The sequence below is a fragment of the Rhinopithecus roxellana genome, chromosome 12, assembly GCF_007565055.1.
Source record: "Rhinopithecus roxellana isolate Shanxi Qingling chromosome 12, ASM756505v1, whole genome shotgun sequence".
NCBI lineage: Eukaryota > Metazoa > Chordata > Mammalia > Primates > Cercopithecidae > Rhinopithecus > Rhinopithecus roxellana.
Genome location: NC_044560.1, coordinates 13018087 through 13037373, shown reverse-complemented (window position 1 = coordinate 13037373; position 19287 = coordinate 13018087). Strand labels below are relative to the sequence as shown.

Here is a 19287-nt window from a genome sequence, read left to right as displayed (position 1 = left end):
CTACAGGCGCCCGCCAACTCGCCCGGCTAGTTTTTTGTATTTTTTAGTAGAGACGGGGTTTCGCCGTGTTAGCTAGGTTGGTCTCGATCTCCTGACCTCGCGATCCACCCGTCTCGGCCTCCCAAAGTGCTGGGATTACAGGCTTGAGCCACCGCGCCCGGCCTACTTTGCTTATTTTCTCATTGCCCCCTCTAGAAATATAAGTTCTATGATTTTCATTACTGAATTTCAAGCTTCTCGCACAATGTCTGACACATAACGAAATCAAACTTTTTTTTGTTTTGTTTTGTTTTTCACATCAGCCTCCCAAAATGCTGGGATTACAGGTGTAAGCCACCTTTCCCGGCCCAACATTTAATAAATTAAGCATGCAAATCTTCTTGGGAAACAAAAATTTAGACTAGCTCTGCTACAGATTGCTGCATACTATCATCACCTGTATCAGATCACTTGTCTTAGATGCTGATTGATACAAAAATAATGCTTTTATGACTTTTTAGTAAATAAAAGCTCATTTAACAGTACTTGAATCCCTGCTACCTACTTGGCACTGTGCCACACGCTGGAGGCATTCCAACCGGAGGTCTCTCATCTCCAGAAGTTGACTCTTATCGAGCAGGAAATGGCTCTCAAAAGGGCCTCCAAAGTCAAAACTATACTAAATATTATTTGCTATTTTCATGCTCATTCTCTTACAAACGTGGAGTTTTGCAGAGGGTACATGATCTGATGTGTGATAAAGGGTAGTGGAGTGAGTCAAAGTTTTCTCTTTTTTTTTTTTTCTTTTTTGAGACAGAGTCTCGCCCTGTCGCCCAGGCTGGAATGCAATGGTGCAACCTCGGCTCACTGCAACCTCTGCCTCCCGGGTTCAAGCGATTCTCCTGCCCCAGCCTCCCAAGTAGCTGCGATGACAGGCACGCGCCACTACGCCCAGCTAATTTTTGTATTTTTAGTAGAGAGAGGGTTTCACTGTGTTGGTCAGGCTGGTCTGGAACTCTTGACTTCGTGATCCGTCCGCCTAGGCCTCCCAAAGTACTGGGATTACAGGCATGAGCCACCGAGCCCAGCCGAAGTTTCCTCTATTTTAAGTTCTCATTAACTATTTATTAATAGGTATAACCCATACTTTAAAAAAAAAAAAAAAAACTCTTTGGAATCTTCCATAATCCACAATAATATAAAGGCGTTCTGAGACCAAAAAGTTTGAGAACCACTGCAATACAGCTCCGATGCATACCCGGGAAGCCGTCAGCAACAAACAATACATTACAAATGACCACAGTCATGAACCTACAGTGTGAGGTTTGGTCCCACCCAGGCTGGGAGCCAAATACGTGACTAAGTGGAGATGGCCAGGGTGTGGGTGAGGGGCAAAGGCGGGCTGTAAGCACTGGAGAGGCAGGCCCAGCTCTGCGCAAGGGCACACACCTCCTTCCTTTACACATTCAATACAAGAAGCTTTAAATCCTTATTTTGCTGATCAGGGCATAACCTGGACCAAACGGGAAATTTAAGGCAAAATAAAAGCAGGGCATTAACTTGGACCAAATGAGAAATTTAAGGCAGCCTCTCTGAATTAAATAGTTTAAAAACCTGTCCATTTAGTACTAACTGCAAAGTTTGGCCTAAAGACTAAAACATCTGCTTCCTGATTTGGGGGTGGGGATGAAGGGGAGTGCAAGGTAGAAAAGGGCGGGAAAATGAAGACCTAAAGAAAGAAAGAACAGGCTGGGGGGGAGGGTAAGAGGCACCGCAAGAGGCCAATGAATGAGACCGAGGTTTAGGCGCGTGCGCCAGCCCTCCTCATGCGCAGTCGCAAGCCTGGTGATCTCGCGGGAAAGAACCGTTGCGGGCCCGACTTTGCGCGGAAGTAGGAGGGGGGAGTGGAGGCGGGAGTGAAGTCTCGCGAGAAGAGTTGGTTGCCGTAGCAGAGCCCTCTAGCTGTGTGTGTCTGAGGCTCGGCCGCCGGAGCCGAGGACGGTTTGCTGAGCCCGTTAGTGCGCCCGGCCGAGACAAGCCGCCGCCATGTCCCGCTATCTGCGTCCCCCCAACACGTCTCTGTTCGTCAGGAACGTGGCCGACGACACCAGGTAGGTACAAGGCAGGTACCCCGGGCCTAGGCGGGGAGGCCGCAGGCGCCCGGAGAGGACTCTGGTGGTGGTGGCGGCACTGGGCCGGGGGAGGGGACTGGGTGAAGATGGCGGGTCCCGCGCCCGCTTTGGCGCCGAACTAGGCCGCGCAGCCGGCCTCAGCCGCCGCGTGGGAGCGAGGGCGGCGCCTCTGCCCTCGCCGGGCCGCGTGGCGGCGTTTTTCGGTCCCCTCCCCCTCCGCAGTTCGTAGCCCCTTTCTCCCGGCTTCGTCCCCGAGCGCGCAGCCCCCTGCCGCGGCCTTTCTGCGACCCGACGGCAGCCCCCCGCATTGATTTGAAGTTCATTCTTCGAGGTTCACGCCCCCTTGACCCAGAGATTTTTTTTTTGAGTGAGGTGAAATAACGGGATCGAGGGAGAGGAATCTTGCTACTATTTATCTTTTTTGTTGTTGCCGTTATTAATATTTGGGAGTTTTAATCTGTTAGAGGTGTTTGGAGAAAGGGAGCGTTGAGATTTGGGGAGTTAGATTTTTCCAGTTAAATGTTGCGAGTCGTTTTTCTTATTTCCTGGAAATTCTGGTCATCCTTTGAAAAGGGAGGTTTGGGAAGCCTCAATCATTAGGACGTTGACAGCTAAATTAGGTTAATTCAGACCTACCTTAAATAGGCTTTGTTCTCACCATTCCCTTGTTTCGAGTTGCCTTCAGATTATTTTGGAAGAGTTCTTACTACAAGATGAGGCTTCTTATTTCACAAATAATCTACACACAAAAAATAAGTGGTTTGGGTTTTTGGTGTTTTGTGGGGTTTTTTTTTTTTTGCTAGCTTTGTGATTTGCTTTTGTCTTAAATTTAAGCAGGAAAGAAAGCAATAGTAATTATGTTAGCGTCTAGAGAAATTTTCCCTTTATGTCATTTTGACACTTAAGGATTTCGATATTTGTGACTTTTTCAGACCATATTTACCTATTGTTAAGTGTCTAAACCTGTCGCTAAAATTGGGGAGTAAAAATAAGTGCTTGGTATTTTTCAGAGTACTAGAGTCGATTTGATGCTGTAATATAAAGTAAAAAAAAAAAAAAAAAACAATGCTTATATACAACCTAATGCTGCTGTACCTTTTATGAAAAACGAAGGCTGTAGATAAAAATAAAAATTGTGGTCATTCCCTTGTACCATATGTCTACTGTTGTCTTGCTAATGTAAACTGCATTTTTATCTTCCAAATTCTTGGATCCTAGCTTTCCTTCATCAGAAAGATATATTGCCTATACATCTTAAGGACTTGGACATAAAAATTTTATGATGTTTTAGGTCTGAAGACTTGCGGCGTGAATTTGGTCGTTATGGTCCTATAGTTGATGTGTATGTTCCACTTGATTTCTACACTCGCCGTCCAAGAGGATTTGCTTATGTTCAATATCCTTTCTTCAGATGGCTGATTAGTGAGGGGTGTTGAAGTTTGAAATTCAAGTTTATGTAAGTGGTAACATCTAAAAAGTAGTTTCTTTGTGTCCTCTAATAAATGTCTGTCTTCAAATTTTTGAAAATTAATTCTGACTCACACATTGCTGTCGTTATTAAAGTTAATCCAAAAATGGTAAAATATTGAAATTCCCATTCATGCTTCTGAAACTCAAGTCGATGATTATATATGTGATTTAAATTTGAATGCACTCTGGTTGCTACTACCTTTAATGTAAGTCCGTTAAAAGTTAATATGTTCTTGTGCTTAGCAATTAAAATTTGGTATTCTTGTTTGTTAATTTGAATCACTTGATCAAAAACAAATTGTATAACAATGAGGTAAACTTCTTTAATATTGTCCCCTAATTTGCTGTCCTCTGTTGTTACCTCAGAGAATGTAAAGCTGTACAGTTATGGCGACCCCAAAGAGAAAGCATGAAAGAACCTTTAGAGTAGAGTTCAACACTTAAGGCAAGTAGACAAGCCAAAGACCTCTTAAGGATCAGGCTTGAAGAGAAGGGAGAGTTTGGGAAAAGAAAAAATAAAGAAAAGCTGGAAGAAGGACAAGCCTAATGGGAGACAAAGCCTCGCTTTATCTACAAAAGGGGGAAAAGGTTGTTTTTCAAAGTTAAAGATAAAGCCATCTGTCATATTTGGCCAAGCATCTCATGACAAGTCCTTCTGACAAGCACTTAAAGAGTTAAAGGTCAAGATGAAGTTGAATGATGGCCAAGATTAAAGGAGTCATACCTGATGTATCCTACAGAATAACTATTTTTCTTTTTTTTTTCTTTTTTTTTTTAATGTTTTGTAAGCAGTTAATTTTCAAAATTATTCTGGTTTGGTCTAGTGACAAAACCTGTAACTTAATTTATGTGGGCCTTTGATGTTGTGATTGTGGTCTTGTATAAATGCACTCTCTTATCAAGTTAAAGTGTAACAGGATGTATATTCTTAAGATTAAATTCAGCATATTTTGGTTTTGGACCAGGTGGTCAGATGCCACAGAGTAGCAGGCAGTGTGCTCTTTGAAGTAGCATGGGGTTAAGCCACAGAGCCCTGCTTAAAGGAGAGACAGGTGCATGCACTGGGGACTACTTAGAAACAGCTCGGGTGGTCTTGTAGGATCAGAGCCACTAGAAATTCTGTTTATATATAGATTTTAAAGTGGTTGCTGGGGATACACACAAACCCTTAACTTCTTTATCTTAACTCTGTGAAGACTGCTGGCTCTGCGCTGCTTTAGCACACATGATCAGTTGGCCCTGAATGAGTTGCAGAAGGCCTTCTCCCTGGTATAGGTACCCAACTGGGACCTACGGGAGACTGGTCCCTGACCCAGAGTCAGGTGACCTTCCTCCTTTCATTGAGATCATCTCCCTGCAACAAGGGTTTGGGTTGTGGGCCTCAGACTAGGAAAAATTCTTCCTGCTTAAATTCAGTGGGCCTCAAACTTTTAAGTTAGTGGAGTCCTAGTGAGACTTACAGGGAAAAAGCCAAAAGCTACTCCTGCCGGGCCAGTGATCAAGGACAGTTGTGAGCATTGGTTGCAAAGCTCCATTACAGAGAAGATAATAGCTGTATCTGGCTTAGTAAATAAAGGTAGCGGTGCATTCTGTCTTACAACATAGACCTGATTTTACCTAGTGTTGGGTGGCCCAGGAATCAAGGTCAGTAGTAGTTTGATTCAAGAGTGTGTGGTATTTGAGGCAGAAAAGGCTAGCAATTCAAAGCAATCTAAAGGAGAATGATAATTTTAAAATACATATTCAGTAAGTCTATGGTCTTAAAATAGTTGAAAAGAAATAAGTAACAGGCTTATCAATTTCATTTTTGAAAAGACCATAAAGTACAAATTTCTCCATGGTTGACATCAGAGTGATACTTGACTGCCTCTGCTGCTGCTGTCTCTTCTGGCTGACTCCATTTGCAATAGCCTTTTCTTCCTATCCCTGGCTTACCGAGTAAAGTAGAAACTTGCCATCAGCCCAGGATTCTGTTTTTGAAAAGTAGCCCCAGAGAGGATGCTCTGCTCTCATTAATAATTTTTACAGCTCTCAATATAAATCCTTTTTATACTTATTATATTCTGTCTCTTGGGGTATCATAGTAGTATACCCATTAAGTGAACTTATTCCTTCCAAATAGTTTAGAGCCCAGCTGCATTAATCTTGAGGGATGTTCAGTTACAGTATTCAAGGTTCTGAACTCCCCATCAACCTTTGCCTTTTCATGTTGAAAGCCCAGTTATTTAAAACTTGTCCTTCCATTTAATCCGTTCATAACAGCCTCGGGAAGAGAGAGCTGGAAACCTGCAGTCCTTAATTCCTTTCAGAACAAAAAGTGGGAAGTCTAGTAAGGCAGACCTTTTAGTCTCTATAGTAAAAGAATACCAGTATCGGTCTCGAAAAAGGAGTGTATCACTTCAGGGATTTTTTAAATCACCTCTCTAAATCTGCAGTTTTGTGTTTTCTCTCAAATTCAGGAAATAGAAATGTACAAACTAGAATAATGATTTTTAGGATAGAATGAAAACCTGTACCTAACCTAGCTCTTTCCAAACCATTTATATCAAACACTGCCTTGAATGTATACTTGGTCTCTGTTATAATGATGGTTTTAGGAAAGGAGCTAGGTTTGGACAGAATAGCTATGTAAAACCAGGAGTTCTTGTAGTAGTATTGCTGTCATGACCAGGGAGGACAAGCAGCTTAACTTCTCAGATCAAAAACAAGTACCAGTAGTTCCTGCTTAAGGCTGGTAAATAATATCTCGAAATTTTCAAGTTGGAAACCAGTCTCAAACCCATTTCTTTGCAAGAAGTTGTATATTTAGGGTCATGGTTAGGGCTTTCTAGTCTAGGAGTCCTTACAGTGATCTGTTTCTTGATAGCATGCTTTTACAGTCTGCATGGATGTAATAATGCTTTTGATATAGTGATTGTCTTGAGTACTGCTTGACTCTGTCTTGATGCCCACAAATGGCTAGCGTGCTTATCTTCCCATGCAGTGGAAGGAAGACAGTTAAATGAAATAGTAGTATTAGATAGATATGAAAAAGAAAACAGCAAAATAAATTTGAAGTTAATGCTTTCATCTCTTGTAAGGTAAGGCATATACTGCTTGCTTACACAAGAACTATTGGCATTTTCTTTTTTTCATTTGAAACAAATATGAAAAACATTAGTTTGGTTTTATTTTAAGAAATTTTTATTTTAGCATACAACGTAGAACTGACATTTGTTTTTCTTTTTTGTCTTGTAAACTTAATTCTTAAAACTTAGGAAAATTTTTGGATAGGACAACTTGGTGATTCAGCTATAACATCTTATTTCAATAATAACTTTACTGCAATATGTATTCATACGTTTTCAAATGTGTGCCTTAGGAAAACACAAGTGCTTTTATAGTGTGAAGTGTTAATGGCTGAATCCAACTGAATCACCAACTAGTAAGTGGGAGTCTGGTTGATTTTTCTGGAATAATATTGGGAGATTGTGAATTGTTCCAGACATACCAACTGAACTCTCATTCATTATCAAAGTTTGCAAAACTTCCCAAGCCCCTTAACATTTAGCACATTTGAGGATGTTCGTGATGCTGAAGACGCTTTACATAATTTGGACAGAAAGTGGATTTGTGGACGGCAGATTGAAATACAGTTTGCCCAGGGGGATCGAAAGAGTAAGTACCCTTATGCCTGATACGTATGAAGCATTTTTTTTTAGTGTTTTGATTTTTTTTTTTTTTTTAAGAATTTAAGCAATTTGTGTATCTGTTCAAAACCCAAAAGGATCTCTCTTTTTTTTTTTTTTTTGAGACGGAGTCTCGCTCTGTCGCCCAGGCTGGAGTGCAGTGGCGCGATCTCTGCTCACTGCAAGCTCCGCTGCCTCCCGGGTTCACACCATACTTCTGCCTCAGCCTCCCGAGAAGCTGGGACTACAGGCGCCCGCCACCACGCCTGGCTAATTTTTTTTGTTTTTAGTAGAGATGGGGTTTCACTGTGTTTGCCAGGATGGTCTCAATCTCCTAACCTCGTGATCCGCCCGTCCCGGCCTCCCAAAGTGCTGGGATTACAGACATGAGCCACCATGCCCGGCCTTTTTTTTTTTTTTTTTTTTTTCTTTCTTTTTTTCTGAGACAGAGTCTCACTCTGTTTCCCAAGCTGGAATGCATGCAGTGGCGTGATCTCGGTTTACTGCAACCGCCACCTCCCGAGTTCAAACAATTCTCATACCTCAACCTCCCGAGTAGCTGGGATTACAGGTGCATGCCACCACATCTGGCTAATTTTTGTATTTTTAGTAGAGACAGTTTTACCATGTTGGCCAGGCTGGTCTTGAACTCCCCACCTTAGGTGATCCACCCGCCTCAGCCTCCCAAAGTGCTGGGATTGGGATTACAGGCGTGATCCCAAACGGATGGTTTTTAAGAAAATGGAGTATCTTGAATATTTCATCATATTTTCCAGATGTATTACAAAGTTTTGGGGTAAGTGTAGGTAGGAAGTGGAAATGAGAATGCCTAAAATACATGTGGACTCTTCTGAAAGTTGGTTATGCAGGCTTACCAGATGTTCGCTTCATACTTACAAGACAGGAGTACAGGTTTTAGAGTCAAATAGACCTGTGTTTGAATTCTGGCTTAGCCATTATGTTACCTTGGGCAAGATACTAATTAAGAGATTAAAATAACCGTGGGGTGCGGTGACTCACACCTGTAATCCCAGCACTTTGGGAGGCCATGGCGGGTGGATCACAAGGTCATTGTGAAACCCCATCTCTACTAAAAATACAAAAAATTAGCCAGGCATGGTGGCGCACGCCTGTAGTCCCAGCTACTCAGGAGGCTGAGGCAGGAGAATTGCTTGAACCCGGCAGGCAGAGGTTGCAGTGAGCCAAGATTGCGTCACTGCACTCCAGACTGGGCAACAGAGCGAGAGACTGTCTCAAAAAAAAGAAAAAGAAAAAGCTGCTGAGGAGAAGAGGAGCTCTTGAGTAGACATAAAATATTGGTAACTCTAGTTCTTCAGTTGGGTAATAGATTCCTGGTTATGCATTGTGTTATTTATATGTACTTCAGTACATTAAGTATTTGCTTCAATGAATTGAATGAGATAAGAACTGAAGTGTCTATAAGGCATTTAGGAATGCCTTATTCTACTTAGGGTCTTAGAACTGGAATTATATATTACTGCATTTTGACACCGCACATTGTTCATAGGCCACCTATAAATATTTTGTTAAGTGTGTTCTTAATGAATAGAATCTGTGGCAGGATCATTCCAAATCAGCACATGGTTCATTTTTTTCAACCATTTAAAAATGTAAAATGCTTGGGTGTGGTTGCTCACGCCTATATCCCACCACTTTGGGAGGCCTGGGCGGGAGGATTGCCAGAGCCCAGGAGTTTGAGACCAGCCTGGGCAACAAAGTGAGACCCCATCTCCACAAAAAAATAAAATAAAAAATTAGCCAGGCGTGTTAGTGCACACCTGTGGTCCCCGCTAGGCAGGAGGATCACTTGGGCCCAGGAGGTTGAGGTTGCAGAGAGCTGTGTTTGCACAACTACACTCTAGACTGGGTGGCAGCAAGACCCAATCTCATAACAAAAAGCCACTCACTTCCATTTGGAGTTTGTAAAAATCCTTTTATGGTATAGATTCCCAGTGTCAGAATAGTTGCCAGGTCTTGGCTGATAAGCTAGATGGTGAGAAGACTTTGAAAATAGTTGGGGATATTAGTATTATTTTTAACATAAAACAGTCTTGTAATAAACTTTCTTGAAAATAAATACATGCTTTTCCGAAGATGAAAATTTGCAGTTACCTCAACCCAGCCTAGGCTAAATCACGTTCTGCATCTCCATCTCACACCAAAACTACAGATACCTCTAAAAACAGACTCCAGGACTGGGCGCAGTGGCTCAAGCCTGTAATCCCAGCACTTTGGGAGGTCAGGGTGGGCGGGGGCGGATCACCAGGAGTTCGAGTCCAGCCTGACCAACATGGATAAACACTGTCTCTACTAAAAATACAAAATTAGCCTGGCGTGGTGGTGCATGCCTGTAATCCCAGCTACTCAGGAGGAGAAGGTTGTGGTGAGCCGAGATTGCACCATTGCACTCTGGCCTGGGTAACAAGAACAAAACTTCGTCTCAAAAAAAAAAGACTCCAGGCCCGGTGCAGTGGCTCACATCTATAACCCCAGCACTTTGGGAGGCCAAGGCATGTGGATTATTTGGGGTCAGAAATTCGAGACCAGCCTGGCCAATATGGTGAAACCCTGTCTCTACTAAAACATAAAAATTAGCCGGGTGTGGTAATGCGTGCCTGTAATCTCAGCTACTCAGGAGGCTGAGGCAGGAGAATGGTTTCAACTGGTGTGGGGTGGAGGTTGTAGTGAGCTGAGATTGCGCCACTGCACTCCAGCCTGGATGACACAGCAAGACCCTGGTCTCAAGAATAAAAAAAAAAAAAAGCCAAAACACATACGCAATTTTTTTTTTTTTTTTTTTTTTTTTGAGACAGGGTCTCTGACCCCCAGGCTGGCGTGTAGTGGTGTAATCACAATTCATTGCAGCTGCAAACTCTTACCCCCTTAGCCTCCCGGGTAGCTGGAATACATGCACAAGCCACTAGGCCCAGCTAATTATTTTTTGTAAAAATGGGATATTGCCATGTTGTTCCAGGCTGGTCTCAAACTCCTGGGCTCAAATGATCCTTTATCATCCCACCTCAACCTCCCAAAGTAGTGGGATTACAGGCATGAGCCACCACCCGGTCATACATACTCTGTTTGGGATACAAGAGGAGATGCAGGGATTTTTTTTCCTATTTATTGAGGGCTTTAATACTGTTTTTAATATTTCTAAGTATTTCTGTTCTTTGTATTTCCTAGCACCAAATCAGATGAAAGCCAAGGAAGGGAGGAATGTGTACAGTTCTTCACGCTATGATGATTATGACAGATACAGACGTTCTAGAAGCCGAAGTTATGAAAGGAGGAGATCAAGAAGTCGGTCTTTTGATTACAACTATAGAAGATCATATAGTCCTAGAAAGTAAGTGTGCCGTGTAGCAGTGATCTGTTTAAAAAATGTATTTGTTAGCATTTAAGTTTTTTTTACTTTTATGTATACTTTTAATTATATACATTGACTGTTTCATTGAGACAAAAAATATGGTATCATTTTATTTTAAAACTTTTATGGTTTGCTTTTAATTAGAAACTTTGCCTCTATGAATAGATATTTGTCACTGCTTTTTCTGATATGCTTTTTAGCAGTAGACCGACTGGAAGACCACGGCGTAGCAGAAGCCATTCCGACAATGATAGGTAAATAACTTTGCTTTGAAAAAGACTCATTTTTTTAAATTTCAGAGTGAACTTTTGCTCTAAAAATAACAAATTTGATTAATATAGAATCTAATTTTTTTACTCTAATTATATCTCTCCTCTGTTTTGAAAGATTCAAACACCGAAATCGATCTTTTTCAAGATCTAAATCCAATTCAAGATCACGGTCCAAGTCCCAGCCCAAGAAAGAAATGAAGGCTAAATCACGTTCTAGGTCTGCATCTCACACCAAAACTAGAGGCACCTCTAAAACAGATTCCAAAACACATTATAAGTCTGGCTCAAGATATGAAAAGGAATCAAGGAAAAAAGAACCACCTAGATCCAAATCTCAGTCAAGATCACAGTCTAGGTCTAGGTCAAAATCTAGATCAAGGTCTTGGACTAGTCCTAAGTCCAGTGGCCACTGATAGTATAAACCATGGTCATTTTTAGGCATGTATCATTCATTTACTCATAGTTTGGTTTACTTAAATTATCAGGAATACAATGTTGCAATGATGCTTAAAAAACACTTGTTAGTTTTCCCTGTACCGGGCAATGGTTATAATTAAAATGATATGCTGTTGAGAAGCCACTCTTAAGAGTCCAGTTTGTTTAATGTTATGGGCAGCTACCAATTTGTGGTGTCTCTGTATATTTTTGTAAAGATTCTCATTTTTTATGCTTGAAGTATTTGGTGAAAAGATGTTGGTTGACCATAATTTGCAACATTGTCTCATTAAAAATAAACTTTCATATTCATATTTGGTAGAACTGTTAACCTAGAAATGTAGCTTGCTAATAAGATAGAATGATACAAAAGTGAAGTAGTAGCCACAGTACAACACTGACTGCTCACACATTTAGGTTCAGGTTGGACCTTTGTGTCTTGTCAAGATGTCTAGGCCTGGCCGGGCGCGGTAGCTCACACCTGTAATCCCAGCACTTTGGGAGGCCGAGGCGGGTGGATCACGAGGGCAGGAGTTTGAGACCAGCCTGATCAATATGGTGAAACCCCGTCTCTACTAAAAATACAAAAATTAGCCAGGCATGGTGGCGCATGCCTGTAATCCCAGCTACTCGGGAGGCAGAGGCAAGAGAATCGCTTGAACCCAGGAGGTGGAAGTTGCAGTGAGCCAAAATCACGCCACTGCACTCCAGCCTGGGCAGCAGAGAGAGATTCCGTCTCAAAAACAAAACAAAACAAAACAGTAAAGCAAAACCAGATGTCTAGGCCAATGACAATTATTTTTGATGCAGTGTGGATTAGTTATTTTGTTAACCCCACTGTCTTGGGGAATGATGCCAGCTGGGAAATTGAGTTTTTGACTGAAACATGGAACCTTCACTGCTTTTTTTCTGGTTCCTATGAAGATTTGGAACATAGAAAACATAAAAACTCACCTTAAAATTTGAGCAGGTTGATGATGGCAAAAATAATTTTAAGGAGAAAGGAATATTCTTATGTAGTTATTCTAAAGTTTAAGGAGCGTTGTTGACCATAATATTGCTTAGTTTTTTTACTCCTGTTAGAAACAAGTAAATTGTTTCAAAGTAGGTTTTGTGTGTGTGTGCATAGTGTAAAAACTGAAATTTTGATGCTTACAGCACTTGGCTCGTGCATTTGTATCAAAATTTGCCTACCTCTTTGTGAGGGAGGCCTGCTTTTCACACCTCAGTTTAATTCGAGGCAAGTTGAAAGACAACACTCACTCTAGGTGATTCTGTGGTGCCATGAAATTTAAGATAATTTGGGAAAAAGGATTAGTCAGTTTTAAGCAAGAGTCACATCTTCTGAGCTTTCGATTATCAGTGTAGTACCTGACTAAAAATGAAGTAATACCCTTAACCATTTATAATTTCTAGTATTTCTCTGAAAGATCGTTTTGGGGACAAAAGTGACTTGACATGTCCAATTTCATTGCCGAATAAAAAGCTAGCATCTTTAAAAATCTCAGATTGCTTGCTTACAGATATAAGTGAGAATTATGGAGAAGCGATTCCTTTAGAGGATTACTTTTTTCAATTTTGGTTTTAGTAATCTAGGGTTTGCCTGTAAAGAATACAACGATGGATTTTAAATACTGTTTGTGGAATGTGTTTAAAGGATTGATTCTAGAACCTTTGTATATTTGATAGTATTTCTAACTTTCATTTCTTTACTGTTTGCAGTTAATGTTCATGTTCTGCTATGCAATCATTTATATGCACGTTTCTTTAATTTTTTTAGATTTTCCTGGATGTATAGTTTAAACAACAAAAAGTCTATTTAAAACTGTAGCAGTAGTTTGCAGTTCTAGCAAAGAGGAAAGTTGTGGGGTTAAACTTTGTATTTTCTTTCTTATAGAGGCTTCTAAAAAGGTATTTTTATATGTTCTTTTTAACAAATATTGTGTACAACCTTTAAAACATCGATGTTTGGATCAAAACAAGACCCAGCTTATTTTCTGCTTGCTGTAAATTAAGCAAACATGCTATAATAAAAACAAAATGAAGGAAATATGATTAACTGGAATTATTACAGTATTGAATATGATTCTAAAATAACAATGGAAACAGTCCTTTATAGATTTAGGAATATTTTTAATCAGTGTTGCACTAGGCACAACTTTTACTTTGGAAATGATAGAACTTGTCAGAAAGGTACATCTTTTTACACAGTAGTTAAAAATTCATTGTGTAATATCAAAGTTGTTTCATGATTGCTCATTGAGCCTCTTGGGTTAACTAACTTAAGAGGTTATTTGGTAGTGTGTTAAGATGAAATTTGGATCAGCTAATTCTAAGTTTATACTTTCTTTATTGGATGGACCAGTAATTCTGCTCTCCCTCTTCGTAAACAAGATGCATTGAGACTTAACGTTTATGACATGATTTTAAATCAGTTTGAATTGAATGTTGATGAGCAGCTAATATTAAGTGATAACCTCTTTAGGGAAGTAGGTTAGGTATTTTGTGGTTCGAATTCTATCTACTTGATGACAATTATAGCTAATTTATTAAGTATTCATGATGTGCCAGACACTTGAAAAGGCTATGTGTTAACTCATTTACTCTTCACAAAACCCTGTGAGAAAGATACTTTTATTTTCCCCATATCAAAGATAAGGAAACTGAGGCACAAAGAAAAGACTATAAGGCAGAGCCAGGATTTAAGCCAAGGCCTGGTCCTTAGTTTTGGGGGTGGGGGGTGTTGTTTGTTTTACAGACTATAATTTGAGAGAAGTAGATGAGGGGATAGCTCATTGAAATTGTTCATTTTCTGTATAGAACTTGAAGGCCTAATTTCATTTTTATTTTTGTGTCAACTTATTTTTAGACTTGGACTATTGAGAACCTTATATGTTCCTAAAGTGACACACCTAACAGCTTCAAAAGGACTATATTACAGTTGAACGCATGGTAGTTTGGATCCTACTGATACTTGATGAGGATCTTTACGTAGTGTTTTATGTTAGTTTTGGGTGATGTAGTTGAGTCCCCCACCTACTGAGTGTACGTACTGTGTATGTGGTACTGGGCTCAATAATAAATAGAATGGTTATATCAATACTCAAATGAGGGCTGACACACTTCACCTCTCCTTTTACTTAAGATCTCTCTGCATTTTTTTTTTTAAGCCAAGTAAGCAAGAAGAAAAATGAGAGATAATGCTTCAGTGAGAGAGGAAAGGTGCTACATAGAGTATGAGCTGTTAAGTTACATCCCAGGGGAAAGACCTGGGAACTGTTGTATTATTCTCTTGAAAATTTGGCCCAGTAAGCTGCTACATCCAGTTCAACTAACAAAATCCTGTATACCACAGAGAAGAATAAAGAAAACCAAACTGACAAACATCCTTCTTTTATTTAAGACCAAACTGCAGCTGGAATACCCAGTACAGTTCTGCTTACTACACTTCAAGAAAGATCTGAAAGCGGAAAAAGAACCAAAGAAGGGCAGTTCAAGCGACCAAAGGGTGGGTGGAAGGTGCTGCAGTATGAATACTGTACGAATATTTTGACTCTGGTCTGAAAAGATAAAAGAATGTTATCGAAAACTACATGGAATAATTGAAGTCCCTTCAAGTTTGAAAGTAAGCATTTTAGGACAAATAAAAGGAAATTCAACTTTGTACTTGTGGAAACTAATCCCTAAATATGAATAGGTTTATATTGATTCATGGGTAACAGGTCCATAATAAATTATTGGAAACTAGGATGTCTGAATATCAAGGAAGACAGCCATAGTCTCTTACAGTGCCTCTGTTGCTCTGTCTCAAACTGAATTGGGTGGGAAAAGGTATGGTCCAATATAAAAGTTCCATTTTTGCCATTATTGGCAAATCTTGCCTTTGTTTATTTTGGTCCCAGTGTTTTCTGCTTAATCATTTGCTTTGTTGGCATCTGTGTTTATTTACTTGTATACACCACATGCAGTTTACATCTTTCTTTAAGTACTCTCCTTCCCAGGTAAATTCCAATTATATTTGACATTCAGCTAACAGGGCCCATCTCTTCTCGCCTCTTTCCTAGTCAGTATGTTCCGCAAATATTTATTGAGCCCTTACTATGGGCAAATCATTGTCCTGGATAATTGAGGAGAAAAATAGATTATTCCCTTATTCAGTAAATGTCTACTGAGCACAATCTAGTGAATCATTACAGTATGGCCTCATTGCTTTGTTTGAGGTATATTATTCATAACAATATTTTACACCATTCGTATCAATGTAATTATAGAACACAACATACTATCAAAGATAAGTAATTGTGTGGTTATCTGCCATTTAAAAGTATCCAGTATTTGATCACATTATTACAAATAATGAAAAAATGATTTGTTTTAATCTGTAATAAACTGGTTTATTGTGCAGTGACTGTAATATACTAGAGTTATATTAAATTGTTTACTCTGCCTCACCAAACACATACTAGGATATAACCCCCAAAATAAGTATTTGCATTAGGTATAAAGGAGACTGGGTGCTATAATTAGATTATTTTGAGGCAGACAGCTGTTATCCCAACTGATTTAGTATGTTCTGTAATTGAGAAAATGTTCACCAAATTATACTTTTTAGTGATTTACATGTACATTTTATAGGGGACATGTTCTGTGTATAGCGAATAAATAACTTTTATAGTATCACAAAATGTTTTGGATTCCTTAGTTTCTTATTAGGATATGATGTTTCTTTACCTATACATTGATTCCATCACATTTTATTTTTGTCATCTTTTTTGCCGCATACTTAAAACTTTCCATATGAAATTACTAACTAAAAATCTGGAAGTGGAGTCTTAAGCTTTTAATTTATAGCAATTTTGAAAATACAGCAGAGGTATATTTTCAAGGGAGGTATGAAATGGAGGTATTTTTGTTCATATTTTATTTTAGAAATTTTTTTTGAACTTTTCCAAGATCACACAGCAAGCGTCAGATCCTAGGGTACAGCCCATAATTTTTCACTTGTTTCATCTTTTGTTACCATGTTTGTTGTTGTTTAATCAAATGGGGAATTGTTTTTATAGCTTTATTTTCCTGGAGATAGTAAAATTGATACAATGGGATCTAGAATTTACTTAGAGCCAAAATGACTAGATTTAATCACAAAAAGTATTTTGTATACCGTTACACACTCATTAACATAGTGGGTTCTTAGGACAGAGGTTCTGTGTGTTTTTAAAAGAATATGTAGAGGTCATAGACTTTTTTGCCCTCTACCTCCCTTCTCCATTTCCTTTTGAAGTTAAAGACATTTAAGGGGGGGAATTAAGTTGCATATTGAGTTGGGATTTTGTTTTTAAAAAATTTAGGTAAATACATATATAACTGCAATAACGATAGTTGAAGTATTTAATTATGGTAAATCAGAAAAGGCCCTCTTTAATTTTTACATCTGTTGAATGAATTGCTTTAGGATCTCTTCTGTGGTTCTCTTTGTACTGAATGCTGTCAATATTATTGAGCACTTATTGTGCTGAACCATGTGCTTTTCAAATATTCCTATTTAATCCTAAAAACACTCCTGGGAAATGGGTATTATTCCCATTTTACAGATGAGAAAATTGTGCTTTGTAGAATACCCATCATGTGATAGCTTCCTGCATATGCTATTCATTCCTCACAACCTTACAAGGCAAATGGATAATGTTCCTGGATGAGAGATTAAATGTTATCCAAGATCTCATGGTTGTGTGGCTCGGAGACTCTAAGCATGGCTTTCCAAATCTCATTCTCTTGTAGAGATTTTCCATAGTATTGCATTTTGACCATGTTCCTGTTTACAAAACCTGAGATTATATTCTGAAGTAGCTGTGACTTGAGCGATAGCTCAGGAATAATCTGATGGCATTCTACTAGGAAGGAGGACTAGCAAAGCCTATAGTTAGCCTATTCTAGGCATGAACTATTCTCATTTTAGATTGGATGACTTGATAGGAAGAAGTGAGCAACCTGTTTGTCTTCAGTTATTGTTATCTACAAGACATTCTGCTAGTCACTGTGAAAAAGGTTCCTTCTCTTGGGTTTTTTCCTCTGCCCCGTCCTCTAACAGTATTGGTTATCTTTATTATGTTTCTGTGTATTTGTAACAGCTGTTTCACCCTTGTATTGCACAATGGGAATTTTTCTTGGAATAAAAAGTGAGGCATGTAAATTCATTGAGAACTAACCATAGTTTGTAAAGAAGTAAAAGGCCTTTGTATCTAGTTTTTTGCAGATCACATTTCTTTGAATGCTGGAAAGTGAAATAAAATTGGTCTAGGAGCCAAAAATAAATCTTGGGTTTTTTTAAGACTTTGCTCTACCTTAGATTTGTAACCACCTGGGTACACTTTTTCGTAATTTGTATAAGAGGTTTTAGAGATGCACTCTGTCCCTCTTGCTTTACAAATTGCCTACGAGAATGCAACCAAAATACTAGAAACTAAAACTTACACAAAACCTTTCAGATTTTTTCCTGTGTTGTAGTTGTTCTAGGGAAGACGATAGTTTATCAGTATTTAAAGCTTAAGGATAGGTTTTGGACCTGATTCCATCATAGTGTAACTGCCATCAAAAAGAAGACAAATTGAAATTACAGCATTTGGCCGGGCGCGGTGGCTCAAGCCTGTAATCCCAGCACTTTGGGAGGCCGAGACGGGCGGATCACGAGGTCAGGAGATCGAGACCATCCTGGCTAATACGGTGAAACCCCGTCTCTACTAAAAAATACAAAAAACTAGCCGGGCGACGAGGCGGGCGCCTGTAGTCCCAGCTACTGGGGAGGCGGAGGCAGGAGAATGGCGTGAACCCGGGAGGTGGAGCTTGCAGTGAGCTGAGAGCCGGCCACTGCACTCCAGCCTGGGAGGCAGAGCAAGACTCCGTCTCAAAAAAAAAAAAAAAAAAAAAAAGAAATTACAGCATTTACTTAAGGTTCACAATATGGCTGACTTCAGCAGCCTTACATGGTAAGTTCTCTGTACCAGCTATGTTTGGTTCTCACGATTGCATCAGTTTGGGAAATTCGTATCACCATTCTGTACGCTAACCAAAACTCTTATCAGTACCTTTCCTAAAGTATGAAGTGTTCATACGGTTACTGACCTTTTATTCAGGTTACCCTTAAGCTGCTAAAATTTTTATAGGTAATCTTCCACTCCCACTTCCATTTGCCCATTTTGCTTGAGTCAAACCAATATCTAGGGTATTACTAGATTAATCCACTAAAAATCTAGTGTATTCAATATATAGCTTAAAAACTTGACAGACACCTAGGCTGAGATTTGTTCAGTACATGAAGTTCAATTCTTTAATCCTTGGCATTGTCCACAGAAATTACCCTGGAAACAAAATGCTGGTTCTGCCTTAACTCCAAATCATTTCCTAGTTTGCATGAAAAAATACAGCTTTGCCATGGGACTAGTTGTAGAATTTTAAGGATTACTCAAACTAGTTTTAAGATGCTCTATCATTTGGAATCTGTATCAGAAAGGTGTGGTCGTGATGCTTTTCTTCTGAGGGTCCCCTTACGTGTACTTTCATTTGTCAACATACTTTGAAACACAAGGGTTCTTATCAACTTGATAAATTCTTTCATTTTTTTTCTATGAACCTAGATCATGGAATTAACTTTGAAAAGCTTTGTGACGTTTTCCTTGTGTGGCTTTTTTTTTCCTTTTAATTGTTAGCACTACTGGGAGAGAGAAATCTCAAGTAGTTGTTTAATTGCATAGCTGTCAAATCCTATTATCTTCTGTATCAGTCAGCAAACTAGTTGCTCCTTTTCAAGCCGTCCTGTCACATTTTAGTTGTGACTGTTTTTATAATCAGAAATTTAAGAGAAGTCCAAGAGTTTTGAGTATTGAGTATATTATGAGCTTCAAGTCAGTGACATTTTTAAAAAATATTAAGCAATCAAAACCATTTTA

The 19287-nt window shown here is 39.3% G+C and overlaps 1 protein-coding gene across 10 annotated transcripts; it reads left to right on the top strand.

The window, feature by feature from the left end:
• The first annotated feature begins 1818 nt into the window (after window positions 1-1818).
• On the top strand, window positions 1819-17652 carry SRSF10 (serine and arginine rich splicing factor 10). Of its 10 annotated transcripts, none has more exons than XM_030913238.1 (7): window positions 1819-2090; window positions 3403-3567; window positions 3948-4310; window positions 7132-7238; window positions 10454-10616; window positions 10838-10891; window positions 11025-13396. In XM_030913238.1, the coding sequence occupies exons 5-7, from the start codon at window positions 10465-10467 to the stop codon at window positions 11320-11322; spliced, it is 504 nt and encodes a 167-aa protein (XP_030769098.1). In that variant the 5' UTR covers window positions 1819-2090; window positions 3403-3567; window positions 3948-4310; window positions 7132-7238; window positions 10454-10464; the 3' UTR covers window positions 11323-13396. The 10 variants fall into 10 exon arrangements, with proteins under 10 accessions (XP_030769098.1, XP_030769097.1, XP_010354051.1 ...); XM_030913237.1 differs by having other exon boundaries at window positions 4778-7238; XM_010355749.2 differs by lacking the exon at window positions 3948-4310 and adding an exon at window positions 14748-17652 and having other exon boundaries at window positions 1821-2090; window positions 3403-3507; window positions 7135-7238; window positions 11025-11126.
• Window positions 17653-19287: the final 1635 nt, after the last annotated feature.

Coding starts and splice junctions, on each gene's coding strand:
- SRSF10 (XM_010355741.2), top strand. CDS start 2,026: ATGTCCCGCTATCTGCGTCCCCCCAACACGTCTCTGTTCGTCAGGAAC. Junction 3,508..7,134: donor AGAGGATTTGCTTATGTTCA/ATATCCTTTCTT, acceptor AACATTTAGCAC/ATTTGAGGATGTTCGTGATG. Junction 7,239..10,453: donor TGCCCAGGGGGATCGAAAGA/GTAAGTACCCTT, acceptor TGTATTTCCTAG/CACCAAATCAGATGAAAGCC.